At 24.9% G+C, this 20,435-nt stretch overlaps 2 protein-coding genes across 2 annotated transcripts; one reads left to right on the forward strand and one right to left on the reverse strand.

The window, feature by feature from the left end:
• Positions 1–246: 246 nt before the first annotated feature.
• Positions 247–12,570, reverse strand: LOC113550300 (protein flightless-1). Its single transcript, XM_026952028.1, has 22 exons — positions 12,420–12,570; positions 12,074–12,303; positions 9,191–9,301; positions 8,736–8,986; positions 7,314–7,475; positions 6,604–6,824; positions 5,949–6,165; positions 5,629–5,870; positions 5,466–5,554; positions 4,979–5,049; positions 4,663–4,912; positions 4,409–4,594; positions 4,157–4,332; positions 3,954–4,092; positions 3,605–3,777; positions 3,284–3,533; positions 2,877–3,205; positions 2,581–2,820; positions 2,390–2,516; positions 2,153–2,335; positions 1,836–1,949; positions 247–1,424 (listed from the first exon to the last, which is right to left on the reverse strand). Exons 2-22 carry the CDS (start codon positions 12,134–12,136, stop codon positions 1,290–1,292), a joined length of 3,729 nt encoding a protein of 1,242 aa, XP_026807829.1. The 5' UTR covers positions 12,137–12,303; positions 12,420–12,570; the 3' UTR covers positions 247–1,289.
• A 768-nt stretch (positions 12,571–13,338) lies between these two features.
• LOC113555738 (sphingosine-1-phosphate lyase) lies at positions 13,339–18,864 on the forward strand. The gene is made up of 11 exons (XM_026960263.1): positions 13,339–13,877; positions 14,208–14,379; positions 15,130–15,345; positions 15,408–15,616; positions 15,683–15,919; positions 16,763–16,972; positions 17,067–17,202; positions 17,294–17,396; positions 18,083–18,229; positions 18,532–18,652; positions 18,717–18,864. Exons 2-11 carry the CDS (start codon positions 14,232–14,234, stop codon positions 18,813–18,815), a joined length of 1,626 nt encoding a protein of 541 aa, XP_026816064.1. The 5' UTR covers positions 13,339–13,877; positions 14,208–14,231; the 3' UTR covers positions 18,816–18,864.
• The last annotated feature ends 1,571 nt before the right edge of the window (positions 18,865–20,435 follow it).

The raw sequence follows: 20,435 nt of genomic DNA on the forward strand, positions 1-20,435 counted from the left end.
TTTAACAAAATGTGTGTTGCTTATTACAATGTGATTTGCAATTTTGTTATGCATAAACAATTTTTAATTAAAAAAAAAAAAACAATGTTTATCAGATTATATGTAAATATGATTGTATATAATATAAATTGAAATAAAAATGATTTTTATAATTTTTACTTAATAATTAACTACATTATATTAAATATAATGTATATAATATATAGTGAAAAAATTATTTTTATAATTATACATTACATTTTTATTTTTGTCCTATGTTTTTAAAGTAAACACAGTATCACAATACATGAATCATTCATTATTTCAAAAACAAATAACGTTTTTGAAAATACTTTTTTTTTTACATAGATTAGTGGCCTGCAACCGCAACTCGTGTTGCCATTATTACAGCCTACTTTAAAATTTAGAGCAACATTTTTTTTTTATACATTTCATTATTTTAAAGTTTTAGACAATATTTTTCTTTTTATAGTAAATAATTTAAGAATACAAAATTTTTATTTTTGTTAGGCCCGTAAACTCTGATTTGTGACCTTAAAGTATTAACTCCAAGTGAATTATTTATGGGCAACTTTGTATTAAATTTACAAGTCTTAAGTATAAAAATTGAACATTTTTTAAATTTTCAACAAAAAAAACAATTTACAAATTTTCATGATTTTGATAAACTTAATTAAAATTCAAACGTCAAATGTTAATAAAATGTGCTAATATTTTAAATATTTTTGTATATCTCTAAAAACAAATAATGTGAAAATTTGTATAGATTAGCAAGCTTTTTAATCAAACAAAAAAATGTTTATCAATTAAATTCTTTTAATTAAGTTGTATGGTTTTAGACACTTAAGAAATCTGATAAAGTTTTTAGAGTTATCTAGTAAATTGAATGGTCAATGGATTGATATAGTGATCTAGCCTTGTCTTGTGCTTACGAGGAAATCTTTGGATTTCATCTGCTATTATGGGCAGCATCATATAACGGTGAATCACGTCTCTTAATAAATCTTAATAAAATTAATACATTAATGTAGTCTGACTTCACATGATATTGAGGAAAGTTAATATATAATAGGATTTAATTTTTGAAAACCAAATTCGAGACACAAAACAGGACTTATTAATATTCATATAATGTATAATCTTATGCTTAATAAATTATACATTTAAATTCACGTATAAATAAATATTAATTTACTATAATCATATACATGGGAAAAGTGTCTGAAGGGTATTAAAAATTCTTTTACAATTTAGAAGTGTTTAATTTATATAACAATAAAGTTCTGTAACTATTCTGGTGTTTTTTTATGAGAACTCCAGCCATGGAAACATTTTGTAAATCTACGTGATTCCTTATTTTTCAATGCTAACATTAATTTACGTGGTAATTCGGGTTGTTTAACTCTTAGATGTTGTATATACACCTGTAAAAAAATTAAATTTATAATTGTTTAAATGAAACTATGGAGTAGTATAAGTTTATTTTTATATAAATACATCAAACATTTTGTGTTATTAAATCAGATAATTCAATTATATTTAAAAAAAAAACCTATGATCCATTATTTTATTCAATATTATTGATAACTTGTTAGTTATTAGTAGTTTATAAAAATATAAGATAAGATAATAATTTGTTGACCAAAAAGAGACAAAATAAAATCAGTTAATTACACTACATATTTTACAATATTACAAAAGAAATACTAATAAAATACAAAATAGTTAGGTTCAACTCATCACTGAGGTAAGCTTTATGTCGATATATTGGAGTTTATCATTTATGTATATTATAATATATTTTTGTTGTTTAATATTTATATTAAATATCTTACCTGAGCAGATTTATAAGCTAATTTTATTTCTACTTCACTGCTTCTAGCACCAAGCCATAAAAATACTTGCTCTCCATTGTCAAGCACCATTATATCATCATCAGCTAAATCATCCTAAAATTAATGGCAAATATTAGAAAATAGAAAAAGTAAATAATGGTTTGAAATCATTATTAAATTCGAATAAAATAATGTTTATTAACTGTAAGAATTTAAAAAAAGTGAAAAGTTTATTTTCAAACAATTGACAAAAAAAATAAAATAGGTCTAAGGAGGGGGAGATGACCTTTCAATCATATAAAAATGTTAACACTAACTTGACAAAAATCTGAACATTTTTCAGATATTGTAAAATATCCTTTTTCATTAGAACATCGAAATAGTCTAGTAAATTTCATGTATTCAGCATCTTTCTCATAAGGCTTTTCACCACCTAATGCTACCCAGAAAAAGTTATTGGGTTCTTCTCCTTCATTTATTACTTGTAAACTAGTCCATGCCTAAAAATTAAAATAATTTAATATTCATTCATTATTTATTTTTGTAATACATACATCATTAAACATATCATCAGCAATTTCTTCAGCTAATTTTATATCTTCTGGATCAGTTTTCGATCCAACCCACAAATATACAATTCCATTAGTATCTTCTTGATCAAATTTAACTTTTAAAATATAACTAAAAATTAATAATAAAAATATCAATTGATATAATATACTAGTATAATTGTAAATAAAATTACCAAAACGCTGAATTTAAATTTCTCGCATCTGGTTTGATTTCAATAAGCCTTGAATAGAGTGCGCTACCATTAGACCTTAAATGATAAAGTTGAACCGGTGGTGGTTTTACTTTTCTTTTACCAGAATGTATTACAAATTTTCTTTTAAAATGAGACAAAAATTTAATATTTTCTTGTTGTTGATGAGTACGAATTACTTCTAGTTTTTCACCAAGCATAGCTTTAAATTGTTTCTCCAAGCTTAAAAAATAAAATTAATATTAAAAGGAAAGTTTAAAGTAAAATATTTAAATTACCTAAAAGTAAATGTCAGCCAGCCCATATTTGATGCATCTCGTCCTTGCCAGAAATATACAACACATTGGAAATCTTCTGGTTGACCATCTGATATATCTTCATTTCCTTCTTCATCATCAACAGGTACCCAATAACGGCATAAAAACACATAACAATCTTTGCTATAAAATTGTCCTAGTTCATCTTCAGGTAATCTCACAAATTTTTTCCCTTCTAAAACAAAAGACTCCATTTGATCTAAATCATCATTCCAATCTTGCATCAGTTGTAATGCTTCGTTAAACAACATTGGTGGCTGACGTGGAGTAAATAATGCTGCTAAATCATGCTTATAAAAATAACATAAAATAATAAAACATTTTTATAAAGATATTAAAAAATACAAATTACTATTTGTAATGATTACTTTAGTTTCTTGTTTCATAGCCCATTTAGTTAGGTCTGCACCAGTTTTTTGAACAGATTCTGCAGTTCGAGTAAAGTCTACTGCAATAACTTCTTCCCACCCAACAAATCTTATTTTGAAAATTTGAGGTTCATTTCCTTCTTGAATTCGCATTGTTAATGCATAATCTGGACGTTCAATCATAGCAAATAATTCTTGAGAGAGCTTAACAGCAGCTGCTCTTACTAACCGTGTTGACTTTTTTCCAAACCTTCAATTAAATATAACAAATAACTTTAATTTATCTAATTAAATGTATTTCAATTAATTTGATTATGTTACCAAACATATAGGTCAGTAGAAGAATCGAGTATATATACATTTTTAGAACTTAAAAGTGAATGTTCTAAAGTATTATGTAATATCTCAACTTGAGGTAGTTCTAAGTAGCCCATACCCAATTTTACTTGATATAAACGAGGACATGGTGGTTCAAAATTTTCATCCACATTATCCTAATACAAATTAAAATAAAATATTTTAAATATAATAATAATATAATACATTTTCACTAAAACATAAAAATATATAATACTTAGGGTTTAAGTTATAGTAAAAAATAAATTAAAATGTCACTAAAGATTAATACCATTTTATCTAAGATTTATTTCATAAAATTAATACTACTTGCTTGTATATCAACAGAAGAGTCAAATGTATCATCCATTTCTAACAAATCACGAAATTCTTTACTTTCTTCGCCAAATTCTTCAATAAATATTTCTGCACTATTTTTTCTTTCATTTTTGTTTATTTTTTCAGCCAATAGTCTTTAAAAATAAATATTTTACTTTGGATGTAATTTAACCATTTAAAATTTAAACTGATTTTTACCTTGCTTTTGATTTGAGCGTGTTCTTTGCTTTAGTACCTTGCCATAGAAAAATTGATAAACCAGCATCCAAAATAAATACATATCCAATGTCCAAAGAGGTATAACATAACTTGACTGGTTCTAAATGAACAGAAGTACCATGAGCGTGTACTCTAAACATGCGTGTAAAATAAGTCTACAAATAAATAATATAAAGAATCAAATTGTATTACATATTTAAATTACTAGTTAATTATTATAAGACAACATACAATATCTTCAACTGTATAAAATCCACTAGCAGTACGACCGCCATCAATGTAAACCAATGGTGAATCAAATAATGATAAAAATTCTTCTGTTTCTTCACCTAATTCTTCACGTATAGTTCTACATTCAGCTCCCAAAAAGTTTCTTAAATTAACAGCATGTATAGCAGCACATGCTCTTTTATCAAGCTATACATAACAATTTGAAAAATAAATTTAATATTATACCTTATTTTAATATTTAAAATTTTATTTACAGAAGCATTATCTCCAATCCAGAAAAATATTTTCCAACATAAACTATCTGATGAAGTATTAATAGTTGTGTGTAGAACAATATAACAATCTCCTCTATACAATTTTCCATAAGCTACTTCATCAACTAAGTTTGGCAAAAAATTTTCTATCTCCCAAACACTAAGACCAGGAAGTCTACCAGTTCCTTCTTCAAATAATTCACCATAATCAACTGCAGGCTTTTCTAATCCTTCATCCCATCTTTTAGGTCTGAAAGATATTTGTAAGAATATAATTAACTATAAAACACAATTGATTAAAGATATTTAAAATTACTTTAATGATTCTGCTTTTATACAATCATCAAAAGTTTCATTGTTTTTATCATTTGCTATGTCTTGCATACCCTATAAGATATAAACTATTAACCATGTTTCACGATAAAATGTGTATTACAACTATCATTCAAAAATATAATTTTTTTTAAAGATATAATTCCAAGAAATTGGTATTAAATAGAATGATTTTAAATTTCACAAAATTAATAATAAAATTTCAAATAATTAGTAAATGCAAAAATCAAAAAACTACTTTGATTATCAGTGGTGTATTTAGAACTTATTTTGGTTTGATTTTTTTTTTAGTGAGGAGTTAAAAGTTTATTATATTAAATATTTATATGTATAAATATAGTCAAAGTAAGCTTCCTGTTCTTATTTACTAAATCATCAATTCATGGGGGTCAAACTCCTCCACCATAAGTACACCACTGAAGATCATAGAAGTTATATTAAATAGTAATTAATATATATATATTCAAGACTTTGAGAATTTTTGCTTGTTTTTCTTCTTCATGATCCCTTTTACTTCTCCGTAATCTTAATTTACGAGCAATTGGATCACGACTAGAAGCTTGAAAATAAAAATTGTAAGTTAGCTAAAATGTTTAATATTAACCATTAATTACACCAGTTTAAAAAACTTACCTTGAGATGGCTGTATAGAATTTGGAACTACAGCTCCAGCAAGTCTTAATTGGTTTTGTAGAGAAAAATCGATATTATAAAATTGTAATCCATCAGTTGCAGTACAAGTAGGTTTTGGTGGCATTATTAAGTTTGGATTATTACTTAAATCAAGAACTTCTATGTCTTTTAATAAGTGAATTGTATCAGGTAAAGTAATTAATTTATTAGAGCCAAGTAAGAGTTTTTTTAAGCTACCACATCTAAAAAAAAAAAATGGATAATCATTGTTTTATATAGCTATATTACTTTATATCGAGAAAGAAACACTAATTACTTACCTACATAAACCTTCTGGAATCATTTCTAACAAATTTCCACATGCAGAAAAGACTTCCATTGCAGATAATTTGCCAATTCCAGAAGGAATACCATCAAAATCAAGTTTATTATAGTTTACATACAACCGTTTGAGCGAAGATAGCTTACAAAGTGAAGCTGGTAAAGATGTCAATTCATTGTCTGAAAGTTGAAGAACTTCAAGTTCCTGCCAAACCTCTAAAAAAAAAAATAATAAAATTAGAATATTCCTAAAAATCTATGATTAGAGATAAAGTTAAAAGTATTAAATAGATTTGTTGATTTTTGGCACAAGTACTCTTCGAAAAAAAATAATTAGCTGTTATCTAATAAATACAAATACATTTTTAAAGATATAACAAATAACTTAAATTGTAAAATTAAGCTAAATATATTGTCAAAAAATATTCATTTACAACAACATATTTTTAATATTTTAACTTTATTTCCAATCTGTTAGTGGCAAAATATAAGATATTCAACAAATTTAAAAAAATATATTTATCTATTTAAAATTATATGTAATGTGCTTCAGCAATACACAATGAAAACATTAAATACATTTTTCATTTGCCACTTATATTTAAACTAATTACTAAAATTGAATACATATACTTAATGCTTAGAAAAATATACCTAGTGCCAATGAAAGCTCTATGATAACGTTTGATGATAAGTTTAATCTTTTTAAATTAGTCAATGTGTAAAGTGCATCTGGTACTTTTGGTAGTTGATTATAGCTCAAATCCAAATCTGTTAGAGATGTCAACGTTTCAAGACTTGGAGGCATATTAGTTAAATTCCGGTGAGTATTGCGCATATGTAGTGTTGTTAAGTTTTTCATAGATGGTAATTGTCTAAAATATAATATAAAAATATATGATTTAAAATACATTTTTTTTTCACAATTTACTATAACTCCAATAAATACATAATTAACAATAGTATGCAACAAAAATAATCAAAATTATTTAGTAAAAATTATTTAATGATATCATTTTTTGTAAAATTATTTTTTATTTTTACAAAAATTTGTTTTGAGGTGATTCAAAAGAATATTAAAATATTTTCAGAACAAACTGTATTTATTATGTTTCCAATCACCAAGCAATTTGATTTACTTATTAAAAACAAAAAAAAAATTTTTAATAAAAAACAAATTTATTTTCAAGTTAATATTTTAAAAAAAAATCAATTTTGATATGTACTTTTTGCAATAATTATATTAACTTCTATGTATTCCAAAAATTTAATATTTGAAACTACCTAACTAATAATTGTTCTTATTTAAAATATATTTTTTCAAAAATGTAATTATTATAATAATAGAAATGATGAATATTTACCTTAATTGAAAATGGTCTAATGGATTATGATTTAACATTAATGTTTGCAAATTTGTTAATCTTCTCATTTGTGGCGGGAGTGTTTGTAGTTCATTATTGCTTAAATCTAATGACAATAAATCTGTCAGATGAACAAATAACTGATTAGGAATGGAACTTATCCTAAAAAAATAATAATAATAATAATAATAAAAATTATTGTTAACTATAGTACTATACACAAACATAAAATATACCCTTTCGTTGGGGCCAATAGATGTTGGTCGAACAACCCATTAACATCAAAAGTAAATTGCTTATCAAAATTTTTTTTCTACACTATCCAAAAGATATACCATTCCTGACATAGTGTCTTAACACAGTGGTTCTCACAGTGTCTCAGGGTTACATAGACCCAGCTTAGGGATGATAAAAAATCATCGCCAAGGTTAGGCAAAATTGTTCATTAAATTTATATAAATGATTAATATTTTTACTCTTATTTTTTTTATTTGCCAATTTAATTTATTTATGTTTATTGAACCCAACAACTCAATTACAGTGAATACTTAGACGGCATAATACAATGGCACTATCTCTAAATTCTACTAACTTCCAATAACTACATTATCTACATTTTTTCATTCAAATTTCTACAATCTATACTAGTTGTTTTCAACCGTTGTGTGCTATTAATAGTTTTATTAGCATATATTTATATGTATATATAGGTATATACAGGGTGATTCTTTTATCATATAGAGTATTTTGATACATAAACATCAAATTTAAGGCGAGTAGTTTATGAGTTATAAGTATTAAAATTTAGATATGCTGAGTGGAGTGGTACAGGGTTACCTCTCAAAACGTTTGTTCACTATCGCGCTTGTCTAAACTTAAAATACGTATCTCATAAACTACTCGCCCTAAATTAAATTTTTAATAAAAACATTGTTTTTCAACAACTTGAAACAATGTAAAAAAATGTTTTCAAAAACATAACTACTTTTTGAAATAATGAGTGTTTTATGATAAATGAATCATCCTGTATATAAAATATGCTTCACATATTATATGGATTGGTGTGCAACAAAAATTTTGTAGCTGATGAAGTGTGCCGCAAGGTTAAAAAGGTTGAAAACTACTGATCTATACCTAAGTTTCTCTATTTTATCCATAACCAGTTCTCACTCTATTTATATGTTTCTACAATATAAGCTCTATTAATTTAATATTTGTACAAAAATATATTTTCTGCAATTAAAATCATTACTTAATGTAACAATTTGAATATTAAAAAAAAATCTATGAAATAAAGTAACTTAAAATTGAGGAAAATATTATACAATTACGAAAGATATTTTAAAATAGTCTTATAGTTATCTATATAGTTTGTATAAGTAGGTATAGAGTAGGTATTATAGTTTATATTTTGTATATTACCTATTGTGAGATAGATTTAGCACTAGAAGACTTGAAGATGATTCTAAACCATCTGGTATTCTAGTTAATCGGTTGTGGCTTAAATCCAAAGTTGTCAATTCAGTTGTTGTTTGATTATTGCAAAAAAGTTCTTGAGGTATACCAGAACTCTTAATGCAATTATGACGAGCAATTAATGACCTTAATGAACATAGTTCTGTAAGTTCTCCGTACAATCTTTCAATATTATTATGTGCAATTGATAAATGCTCCTAAATTAAATACAAATAAATTACGTAATATTAAATATTATGATTATAAGTGCAATAAAAATAAGTTACAAATTTAACAACTACCAATATAACCAATACATAGTGTTAAACAAAAACATTTTATTTATTACTTAAGCTAAATACTAAACATGTTTTATTCATAGGCTAAGTAAACAAAAATATATTAATATAATAGATACATACTAATTTACCAAGTTTTCCAATTTCTTCTGGAATTTCATGTAATTTTACCCTATTTAAATTCAGCCATTGAACACTTGACATTGACATAACAGCAGAAGGAAATTTTGATGTCTAAAAACAATTAATTTTTAGTCAGAGTAAATAAAACTAGTACAATTAAAAAAAGATTTACTGTAACTTTTTAAGAGTTGAAATAAGTAAATTATTAAGTGGTAGAAGCATACTTGGACGTTGCATCAACAAATGTTATTTTCGTCTTATACATGTACATAGTTAATATTCATTCACCAATTTCAATAGTGTGCTTTTAGTTTTAATATTAACGAACTGCCCTATTCTCAAACTTTTACGTCATATTAGTTTTTTATGATATTTTAATTTTTAAGTGAATTATGAATATTTTAAAATATTTGATACTTTTCATACACATAACTCACTTAAAAATTAAAATATCGTAAAAACCAACAAGAAAACACAGATTATGTTCTTACCTAAAAGTTTTATAATAGGTAATTAGAGTGAATTACACTCTAATATCAAAACTAAAAGTACACTTTTGAAACCGGTGAACGAAAATGTAGTATGTCGTATGTGTGTAAGACGGAGACAACATACATGGGTGCGACGTCCTCTTAATTAGATGTCACAAGCACTTACTTTTTAAAGCAATTTTGGATGAAATATAAAAAGTTAAAATTTTAAATATCTTTAAATACTAATTTGAAGTAACTATGTAAACAATGGTATCATTGTTGATTATTGCCACAATTTAAAAAGAATTTCAAGTTAAGGTTTAGCATACAAATAAAAAATTTATGCTACAGCCAATGATCATAGCTTATTTTTTTTTTTTGAATAATAAAACAAAAAGTTATTATGCATTGGTTAAAAATTCATTTTTTTTTTTGTTTTTACTACTAGTTTAAACTAAATTAACATTTTAGATTCAGAATGAAATATTCATCAAATTTTATTAATTCAACTATGAAATATATTGTTTTTTTTGCGTACACAATTTACAGTAGGAAAAAAAGTTTGAATTTATTTGAGGGTACTTTCTAGAATCAAATTAGATAAAACTGATTTGTACTTTAATATGTCAAAACTCCTGAGTATTTTATATTTTTTATATAAAATAATTAGGGAAATTTTTATACTAAATCAGTATTTGATAGAATCAACTTTGTTTTTTGTTAAGGTTGCCATAATTTTATCGAGAAAATCCAGGACAGACAGAAAAAATAGCAAATTAATTAATAAATAAATATTATTGAATCATATAGCCATTGGGTATTGGGTATGTATTACAAATATGACACAATAGATTATAATGTTATATACTATATTATTATTTTATATTTATCCTATGGATTTGGCATCATTGATTTATAAATTATTCATTAACAATAACATGACTCTCAATTACAATTATAATTTGAAACGTAGTTGAAATTAAACAATTTTAATTTATGTCTAAAACCGGGACATATTGGCATCTCCCGATGTTTAATTTTCGGGACACCGGTATACTAAGTCAAAAACTAGTGACAGTCCTGGAAAACCAGAACGTATGTCAACCCTATTTTTTGTTCTTTAATTAAAATATTTTAAAATTTTTTGAGTTATAAATGGATACTTTACATTTTCGATTCTATAAATATCGATAAAAAAAAAATCTATACAAGGTCAAAAACATAAAAAAATTTAATATAAGATTCCTTTTAATTTGCAAAAATGTGAATTATTTTGTTAAACTGGTATTTAATAAAATCAACTTTGTTTTTTGTCAAAACTGAAATATTTTGACGCTTTGTGAGTTATTTATAGACACTTTTACATTTTAGATTTTTTTCTTTAATTGTGGATAAAAACTTAAATACAAGGTTCCTCATACATTATTCATATGTACCAATTTAAAAATATTCAAAGTATATAAAAGTAATAATCAATAGTCACAATATTTATTTATGTTTGAAAAAAAAAAAAGGAGTAATTCCACAAATATATATTTTTATGAACAACTAAAATTTTAATTTATACAAAATCGATCATTTATTCAAAACTTAATTTAACCTTCCAATTTATTAATTGACAATTGTAAAATAAATTATTTTGATGGCAATACAAATATCCTTGGAAAAATTGAATAATATTTAATTAAAATGTAATTTCCATTACAATAATCTACTAATTAACGAGATATAGTCGACACCTGCTATACAAATCAGTAATTATCTACTCTTTCCTTTTCTTTTTTTTAATTAATGATATGAACAATATAAAAAAAAACGTGCAACAGACTAATCAATATATTTTGAGTGGTTCTTTTTTGAGCATAGTGGTTTTTATAAAAAAAAAAAAATTTCTAACATAAAAATCAATACATTTTACAATATAAATAAGCTACTCAGTCTAACCTTGCAGTACTCTCTAAAATCTAAGCAAGTTGTTAGCATAGTTAAGTAAAATTTGTACAATTTCATTCAAATAAATTTAGAATATGTCATGTGATAGTGAAAATATATTCAAATGGTTTCTTGGTTTCTACTTTTACTCATTTTTTGCTATATACATTCAAATTTATTAGGATTGTGTTATAGACCATAACTATAATATTAAATAATTGTTGTTTATAACTAATTGATATACTTTATGAAGCATTTCTTATTCAAGATTTGTGAATTAAATATTTTGCTGATTTGTTTCTTAATTTAATATGAATACAAATGAAACACCATTACTGTTAAGCATGCATATAAAAAATTAATATATTTTCTCCCATTTTAAAAATACTACAATGAAGAAAACTAACTACATGCATGACTGATGATTGATATAAAAGTCTAATATCAATAATAGATCAAAAAAATAGTAAATACTTACTTTAAAATCATTGTTACTGAAATCTATACCTCGTACAAAAGGTAATACTCCAGTATTGGCCATTATAATATTGTGTGATGTTGTTGGTAAGATAAACAGTAGTACAAAACCGTATTTAGTGTTCTATATAAATTAACTTCACGTAATTTATATATTTATTTATAGTAATAAAAAGAAAAATCTTTGCTAATTGATTAATATCCAACTAATAGACTAAAATTTTGAGCGAACTGAAATATTACAATACTGAGATTAAATTTATTGTTGGATGAATAACAATAAAATAATATGATCGTTTATGCATATTATTCAATATTTTTCAATATTGAAAACACTTAGTACTTACTAGTTACTACACAGTACGCTCATTATTCATTTATCAAAAATCATTAGCAGAGAACATTTCCATTACTCATTACTCAACAATTTAACTCTTTAACTTTAACATCAACTATTATAGTATTATTATAGTACTATTATACTACTATTTAATATTTATTTATTTATTATTACCATGTCCTGATTTTTACCTGATATCATAACTTATTCCCGTGTATTGATAACCCATAATCGGGTAATATGATTATCAGGGGATGCATGGTATGACTAGTGGCCACACTGGCGTATTACCTTTTCAAGGTCATATTTTACTCTCATAGGATCAGGTTCAAACACCGAAAACTGCCCGGGTAATATTGTTCTGTGGTAAAAGCATACTCTATGGGTAATACTTGAGCATACAATTTACAATATGTTATATTGACATGTTGTCTGCATGCGGTGGGGTCGTGTACTGAATATGTGCAAGTATGCAACGCGGGTTGCGGACAAACGTTACGTTGTAACTTGTAACCAAACCATTACCTATTATAACAGTAACAATCAGTATGACTCAATTAACTTGTTTACTCGTCACTCGTCAGTAATATTGTCACTTAGTCACTTCGAGTAATTACTACTGGTTGTGCCGAGTTGTCGTCCGCAAAGGTAGATTGCGGACAGACGACAGACCATACTATTGTGGCATAGCTTTTAAGTGTTCTATTAGCTAATGATAATTTATTATCGTATGTATAGTGTATACATACTCCGTCCGTGTAATATATTGTGTACATTATGTGAAAATACAACCACACTAGAGAGCCTTGATTTTTTCCCGTCAAGGCTCTTTAGTGTACGTAATACACGTTATAGTAACACTGCACAGTAAAACGTGAACAAGTGAATAGATTGTGAGTCACCTCAGCACACCACGATCGACTCACCGTTAAGTGCGTGTGTAGTGTATCACGGTACACCCGCTCTACACATCTGCACTACTGCGGCAGTCTACAGGCTATTTCCTGTCGCTTTCCCCCTGATTCCTTCCCTCTTCGATTTTCGTACCTAGGTTCGAGGCCTGATGCTTGTACACATGGATCCCCGCGCATACAGTACTACAGTGTACATCAGTACATGGCTATTAACGGTTCACGCACGCGGCACATATATAATGCACATACATGACTGGTCAGTGATCGACATATAGCGACGTGCACTTCGTAATATTATGTTAATGTATTACGACGATAGTCGAGGAAATGCCATAAATTACCCGTTGCGTATGAATTTGAATGTTTAGTGATTATACAATTTAAAAAATTACAATAATAATTATACAAAAACAAACATTGTGCAACGTCTGTGCTGTACATCGTAATATATATTATTATATGATTCAATGACGATTTGTTTTACTCTCGTTTAAAATAATTTGGTAACGATTACCTTGTTAAAATACCGCCATCAAATATAATATATCGAAGTGAGTATTTTTAGTTTCTTAACGTTCAATGTATACATATTTTTTCAAATAAAATGCTTAATCATGATATTTTATAAAATGTATAAGATCTTATCACTTTTGTATGTTCAAATACTTTATAATATAGTACCTACCTAATTGCCTACTATAAATACTTCGTCATTTTACTATACTACTAGTAAGATTAAATAGTATTATACTATTATGTTTTGAAATTGATGAATAATATATTAACCAAAGTTGTTGACTAAAGGAATTAAATAAAAAATACTTATTTTGTAATTTTAACAAGTTAATATTGTCTACCTATTTTTTAAATATTTTTTTTAGATCATTCCATTTACCAAGTTAAGTATGGATTTGGTTAACAATGGCATTTTGTTAACCAAAAATTCGGTTAATAATTTGTTTGGACAACGTGAACCTTGGCAAGTTGCTTCTATCACAGCTTCCAGTATATTAACATCTTATTGGCTATGGAATTTTTTATGTCAAGATGAAAGCAAGTTTATTTTATTGTAAATTAGACAATTAAAATACAAATCATACTAAAAAAGTAATACCTAACCTAGAAAATGTACTGCAAGAATAATTTCATAACATTTTCTCACTTTCTGAGTTCTGATCCAAAAACTATTTCACTATTCATAGATGGTTTATATCTAATAAAAATAACTATCAAATTTAAACTTATTAAAAAAATATAATTTTTTTAGCACTTATTCAAATAATACAAATATATAATAGTAATATTATAATCTTAGAATCTATATCTATGACTTAACAGAATGTTTCCTAACCAGATAATAACTAGTAGTAATACAAATAAACTTTTTTATTTAACTATTTATATTATTCCATTTCCTACTGTAGTATTATTTTATTTTATCTTTATTAGATCTTATATTTTCAATATTGTAGGTATTTTATCTTTATTTTGAATTTTTTGGAATTGACCTGTTGTACTAAAATTAATATAATTTATATACAGGTACAAAAATAAAAGGGGATTTAATAAAATATTATAACATTATAACTTTGTTGTATTAAAGTATACAATTTTTATAAACATATAATAAAACAGTGTTAGTGTTCACAGAAGTTTTTTTGTTTATTTAATATTGTATTTGTATTAGTTATTATACCACTATTTTATTCTAAATAATTGACAAAAATACATCTAATATTTTAGTAAAATCTAATTATAATTCATTTCTTCCCTTATTGAATAATCATAACAATACATTTTTAGGTTTGTATAACAGATTTAAAAAATTTACATTTACACAAATTAAGAAAATACCAAAATTCAAAAAGCAAGTAGAAGAAGAAACTAAAAAAGTTTCTGACTTATTTGAAAATGAAGTAATTGAAAATACCAAGAGTGAAAAATACATTGTTGAACTTCCATTGCAAGGAATTCCTCAAGATGAATTAATTAAAACTGTAAATAGATATTTAAATCTTGGTAAGAAAAATTTTTTTTTTACTAAATTAATGTATATTATTTATAAAAATACCGTTTTTTAGGTAAATACAATTGGAAAGAAGGGTTTATTTCTGGTGCTATATATTATTATGATGAAGAATTAATAAAATTGCTTACAGAAGTATACGGTTATGCTTCTTATACAAATCCTTTACACTCCGATATATTTCCAGGTATTTGTAAAATGGAAGCAGAAGTTGTACGTTTAGTTGCAAATTTATTTCATGGAGATTTAAATGCTTGTGGAACAGTATGTTATTATTAAAATGATAAAATAAATAAATAATTATTAATTTTATTATCTAATATACTTAAGATGACTAGTGGTGGAACAGAATCAATTATAATGGCATGTAAAGCTTATAGAGATTTTGGAAAAAATGAATGTGGTATTAAAAAAGGTGAAATAATAGTTCCACGATCAGTGCATCCTGCATTTGATAAAGCTGCTTCTTATTTTGGTATTAAAATTATACACATTGACTTGCATCCTGATACTTATACAGTCAATTTAAAAAAAATGGAAAATGCAATAACTAAGAATACATTGATGGTAAGCTAATTATGTCTTATTACATATTTTAAACATAGCAATACTAAAAATGTTAACAAATAAATTTAAAAAAAAAATGAAGTGGCTGTTTAAAATTAACTTTACTGATGTGGTGTTATTAACACCCATAGGAGGGGTGGGTGTATTGAGAATAGAATTTAAAATGTACCCATAAAAATAGTTGTAACACCATGTATTATATTCTGTTAGACATAAGAAGCAACCAGATCAGGCAATACTGATTGTACGTTTGAGTTATAGCTATGTAAAATATTATAACTTTAAAATGCTCATAACTCACTTTAAAATTATAATATCAATAAAAGCTTATCTCATTTTCTAGATAATATTATTACCTATAAATTTGATAATCGGTAAATTTACTCTAATATTAAAGCTAAAATCACAAAATGTGTTTTTTTGAACGCAAATTTGTATTGATGTACGTTAGTAAGACAGAGACAACACATGCAGGTATGGCATCTTCTTAAGTTAATCATATAATATTTTTACTCTTCCCAGCAACAGGTGCCTTGATCACCTCACCCTAATTACAGCTACTGAAGTTTTATAACGAGTTGTAAAAGATTTATTAATCGTTTAAAATTAATATAAATATTGTAAATGCCAATTATTCTTATTATATAAAATAAAATTTAATAGATTACCTTATTGATTCTTGTTTCTCACAAAATACGATTATTTTTAGTAAATCTAATATTTAGCACAAAAAATGTTAGATTGAAAAAATATTTAATTTAAATACATTTTTTTATTAAACAAAGATACAATACATAAAATATATTTTTATTTATTATACTTAATTATATACTATACTTACAGCTAGTTGGATCATTTCCTAATTTCCCATATGGAACATCAGATGATATAGAAGCAATATCAGCTTTAGGTCTTAAATATAATATCCCAGTCCACGTTGATTGTTGTTTAGGTGGTTTCATTGCAGCATTTATGCCACAAGCAGGTTTTCCACTACCTCCATTTGATTTTATTTTACCTGGCGTTACAAGTATATCTGCCGATACACATAAGGTACTTTTTTAAAGTTATAATTATTTATTTCAAAATAAAAATAATGTACTAAATAATCGTATTTTAAATTTAATTTCTCTTAATCACACATAAGTATGGATATGCACCTAAAGGTTCTTCAGTAATATTGTATTCTGATAAAAAATATAGACACAACCAATATTATGTGTGCACAGAATGGCCTGGAGGTCATTATGGTTCACCAACTATTAGTGGATCAAGGTCTGGAGGTAATTATATTTATTTAAATTAAAAACTTTTAAAAAAAAACTTGCATAACTTTGTATCTAAATTGTATAATATGGTACTATAATTTATTAGGTATAATTGCTGCATGCTGGGCCACACTAATGTACTTTGGTATGAATGGCTATATTACTTCAACCAAAGAAATCATGGACACTAAAATATTTATCGAAGAACAGTAAGTTAAAAATTAATATTTAATTTAATTTTGTCATTGTTTAATATTTATGTCAATTGGATTAATAATCACAGCTTAGACATTTTTTATTATTGATATTTATATGATATCCTTTTATAGTATATATTTTCGGTCATAGTATTGCCTAAAGTTAATAGAGTATTACTAGATTACTTGCTACTGTGTCATCCACAAAACTACTGCATTTGCATTATATTTTTATTTACTTATATTACTCTAGGCTCCAATACATTATTATCTAATTTCTTTTAGTATTTACAATGCAAAAAATTTAATTATGTATATTTTTTTAATTTAACTTAAATACTGTTGGTGAACATTTTATTTTGTACAAATTAAAATTTTGAATTGAGATTAAATTATAGTATTTGATATTTTGATATGATTTAATTTTACAGCATATCTATTATTAGGTTTACAACTTAAAATATTATAATAATGTTGTTTTACAATAATTTTAAAATTTTAGATTAATTAAATTTTAATTTATAATTTTGATTACCTGCTTAAAGACTTAATGATAAATTACATAGATCATTATTCGTCATATAAAAAACTATTATGTAATTATAATTATAATGATTGAATGAGTCTTATATTTTTAGACTTGTATAATTTATTAAAATGAGTTACTGAACATATTAAATTATTTTTGTTATTTATAGATTACGTAGTATGAAAGGTATTTTCATATTTGGTAAACCTACTACATCTGTGATAGCAATAGGTTCAAATGATTTTAATATTTATCGATTATCTGATGCATTAAATGCAAGAGGTTGGAATTTAAATACTTTACAATTTCCAATTGGGTAAGGATGATTAATTACAATAATATTAATGTTCAAAAATTAAAATATATAAAAGTTTAAAGAATAATGTATATAAATATAGTATAATAATTTTATTGGGAGCACTAATTTTTGGCCAGATTATATTGAATCTAATTTGGGCCATTTTTTCCAAACTAGCTGTACCTAAATAAATACTTATTTGAAAAATTCCAGTACTTAATCCTATTGTAACATAATCAATTTAGTGCAATGTAATCCGGCCAAAAACTTAGATGTTACTTAAAATAATGATCATACTGTGTAATAACATATATTTTTAGGATTCATATTTGCATTACACATTTACATACAAAACCTGGTGTAGCTTCATTATTTATTGAAGATTTAAGACTAGAATTAATTGAAATATTAAAAAATCCAAATGTTCAACTCACTGGAAAAGTAAAGTAGTTAATTAATTAAATAAGATTTTTTTTTTTTAATTTTGAGTGTTTTGATTTTATAGATGGCTATGTACGGAATGTCTGCCACATTGCCAGATAGAACTATAGTTGGTGACATCACAAGATATTTTATAGATGCTATGTATTACACTCCAAAATAATATGTTTTATATGTTGGTATAAGTATAATAAATTATTTCTGTAATTGAATATAATCTTCAATAATTAGAATTAAATATGTTGAACTTAATTTGTTGAATAACAATTTATTAATATAAACATTTTGACAAAAAAAACTAATTGATCATATAATTATACATGTTTGCTGATACATGGTATCTAATATAGAAATTGTAATTTATTACCAAATAATGGCTGTTTTTCGATATTTTAATTTATAAATAAGTTGTATGTATATAATTTAAAAAATTTGAAACATTGTTAAAAATGTAATGATTGTAACTTTAAGGTTTGATAATTGGCCAATTCTCTCCAATATTAAATCGGTTTCAATATCGTTTTTGCTGAATGTAACATTTCTATGTTACACATGAGTGAAAGTGATAAACCTAATTCTTTTGTTTATATCCTTTTAATGATATGTTTAAATATGTGCAAATAACTTAGTTCAAAATCTTATGATCACTGATAATATGTTAGAAGCATTGATTATAGAATATTGTTTAATCAATGGTTGGTAATAGTTGAAAAATATAACAATATGTTTTCCAAAAGCAAAAGTAACAATTGTCAGGCATAACAGTTAGTATTTAAGTCATTTTTTTTTCTACTGTAGAATTTTATTTTTGTAATGGTCCCAATTCTCAGGTATAGCATCGGATCCTTGAATTATTAAACAGTCAAACCAATAATAAAAAAGCTAGAACGTGGAAAACTGTTCTGCTATACAGTAGGCGTCAAGTGTATCTCATCATTGAGTAGGTTACTGTAATATTATATTAAATGATAAATCATTGCACACAAAAAATGATTCTAGACTGAGACTGTATGTCAGCATATTTGTATAAATTACCAACTATATTATATGTATACAAGGTGATTTTTTTATCGTGTTATTTAATTCGGGTAAAATATATAAAGAAATATTTTTAAAAATGTAATTAGTTTTTGAAATAATGAGTAATTCATGAAAAAGAATTATTTTGTTTAATATATTTATATTTCTATTAAGAGATTTATTTTACTATTGGTAATATATTGAAAAAACAGTATCTATAATATTATTAATTAGGTACTATAAAAGTAAACATTTATATCATGTTATATTATTGTTATTAAACGAGTCAATTCCAGTTTACAGTTTAACCAAAGAATAGATAAAATTTCATATATTTTAGATAATGTGAATAGATTTTTGATGTACATAGTGATTGTTTATTAGTTTTATAGTTAAACACTCGTTATTTCAAAAAATGTTAACTTTTTTCAATTTTTATTTTTTCACATTTATATTTAAAATGTCATAAAATAGACTGTTTTTTTATGAATTTTTATTTTAAAATTATTACTTTTAATTTAACCATTATCGAGTTATAGGTATAACTGCTCAAATTTGGTTGGTTTGAGCCTTGAGGTTTTTAGATGCTTCTACAGTTTTTTACGGCTGTGAGATGTTGGTAACTAAAGGTACAAAGTTCATCACTGCATTGATAGTACATAACAAGTTTATTACATATGAGATATGAAATAAGTATTATAAAAATTCAAAAACTGCCCAACTTTGAAAAAGTATATTTTGCTAAAAAACCAATGAAAAATAA

This window comes from Rhopalosiphum maidis, chromosome 4 (genome assembly GCF_003676215.2).
Source record: "Rhopalosiphum maidis isolate BTI-1 chromosome 4, ASM367621v3, whole genome shotgun sequence".
Lineage (NCBI taxonomy): Eukaryota > Metazoa > Arthropoda > Insecta > Hemiptera > Aphididae > Rhopalosiphum > Rhopalosiphum maidis.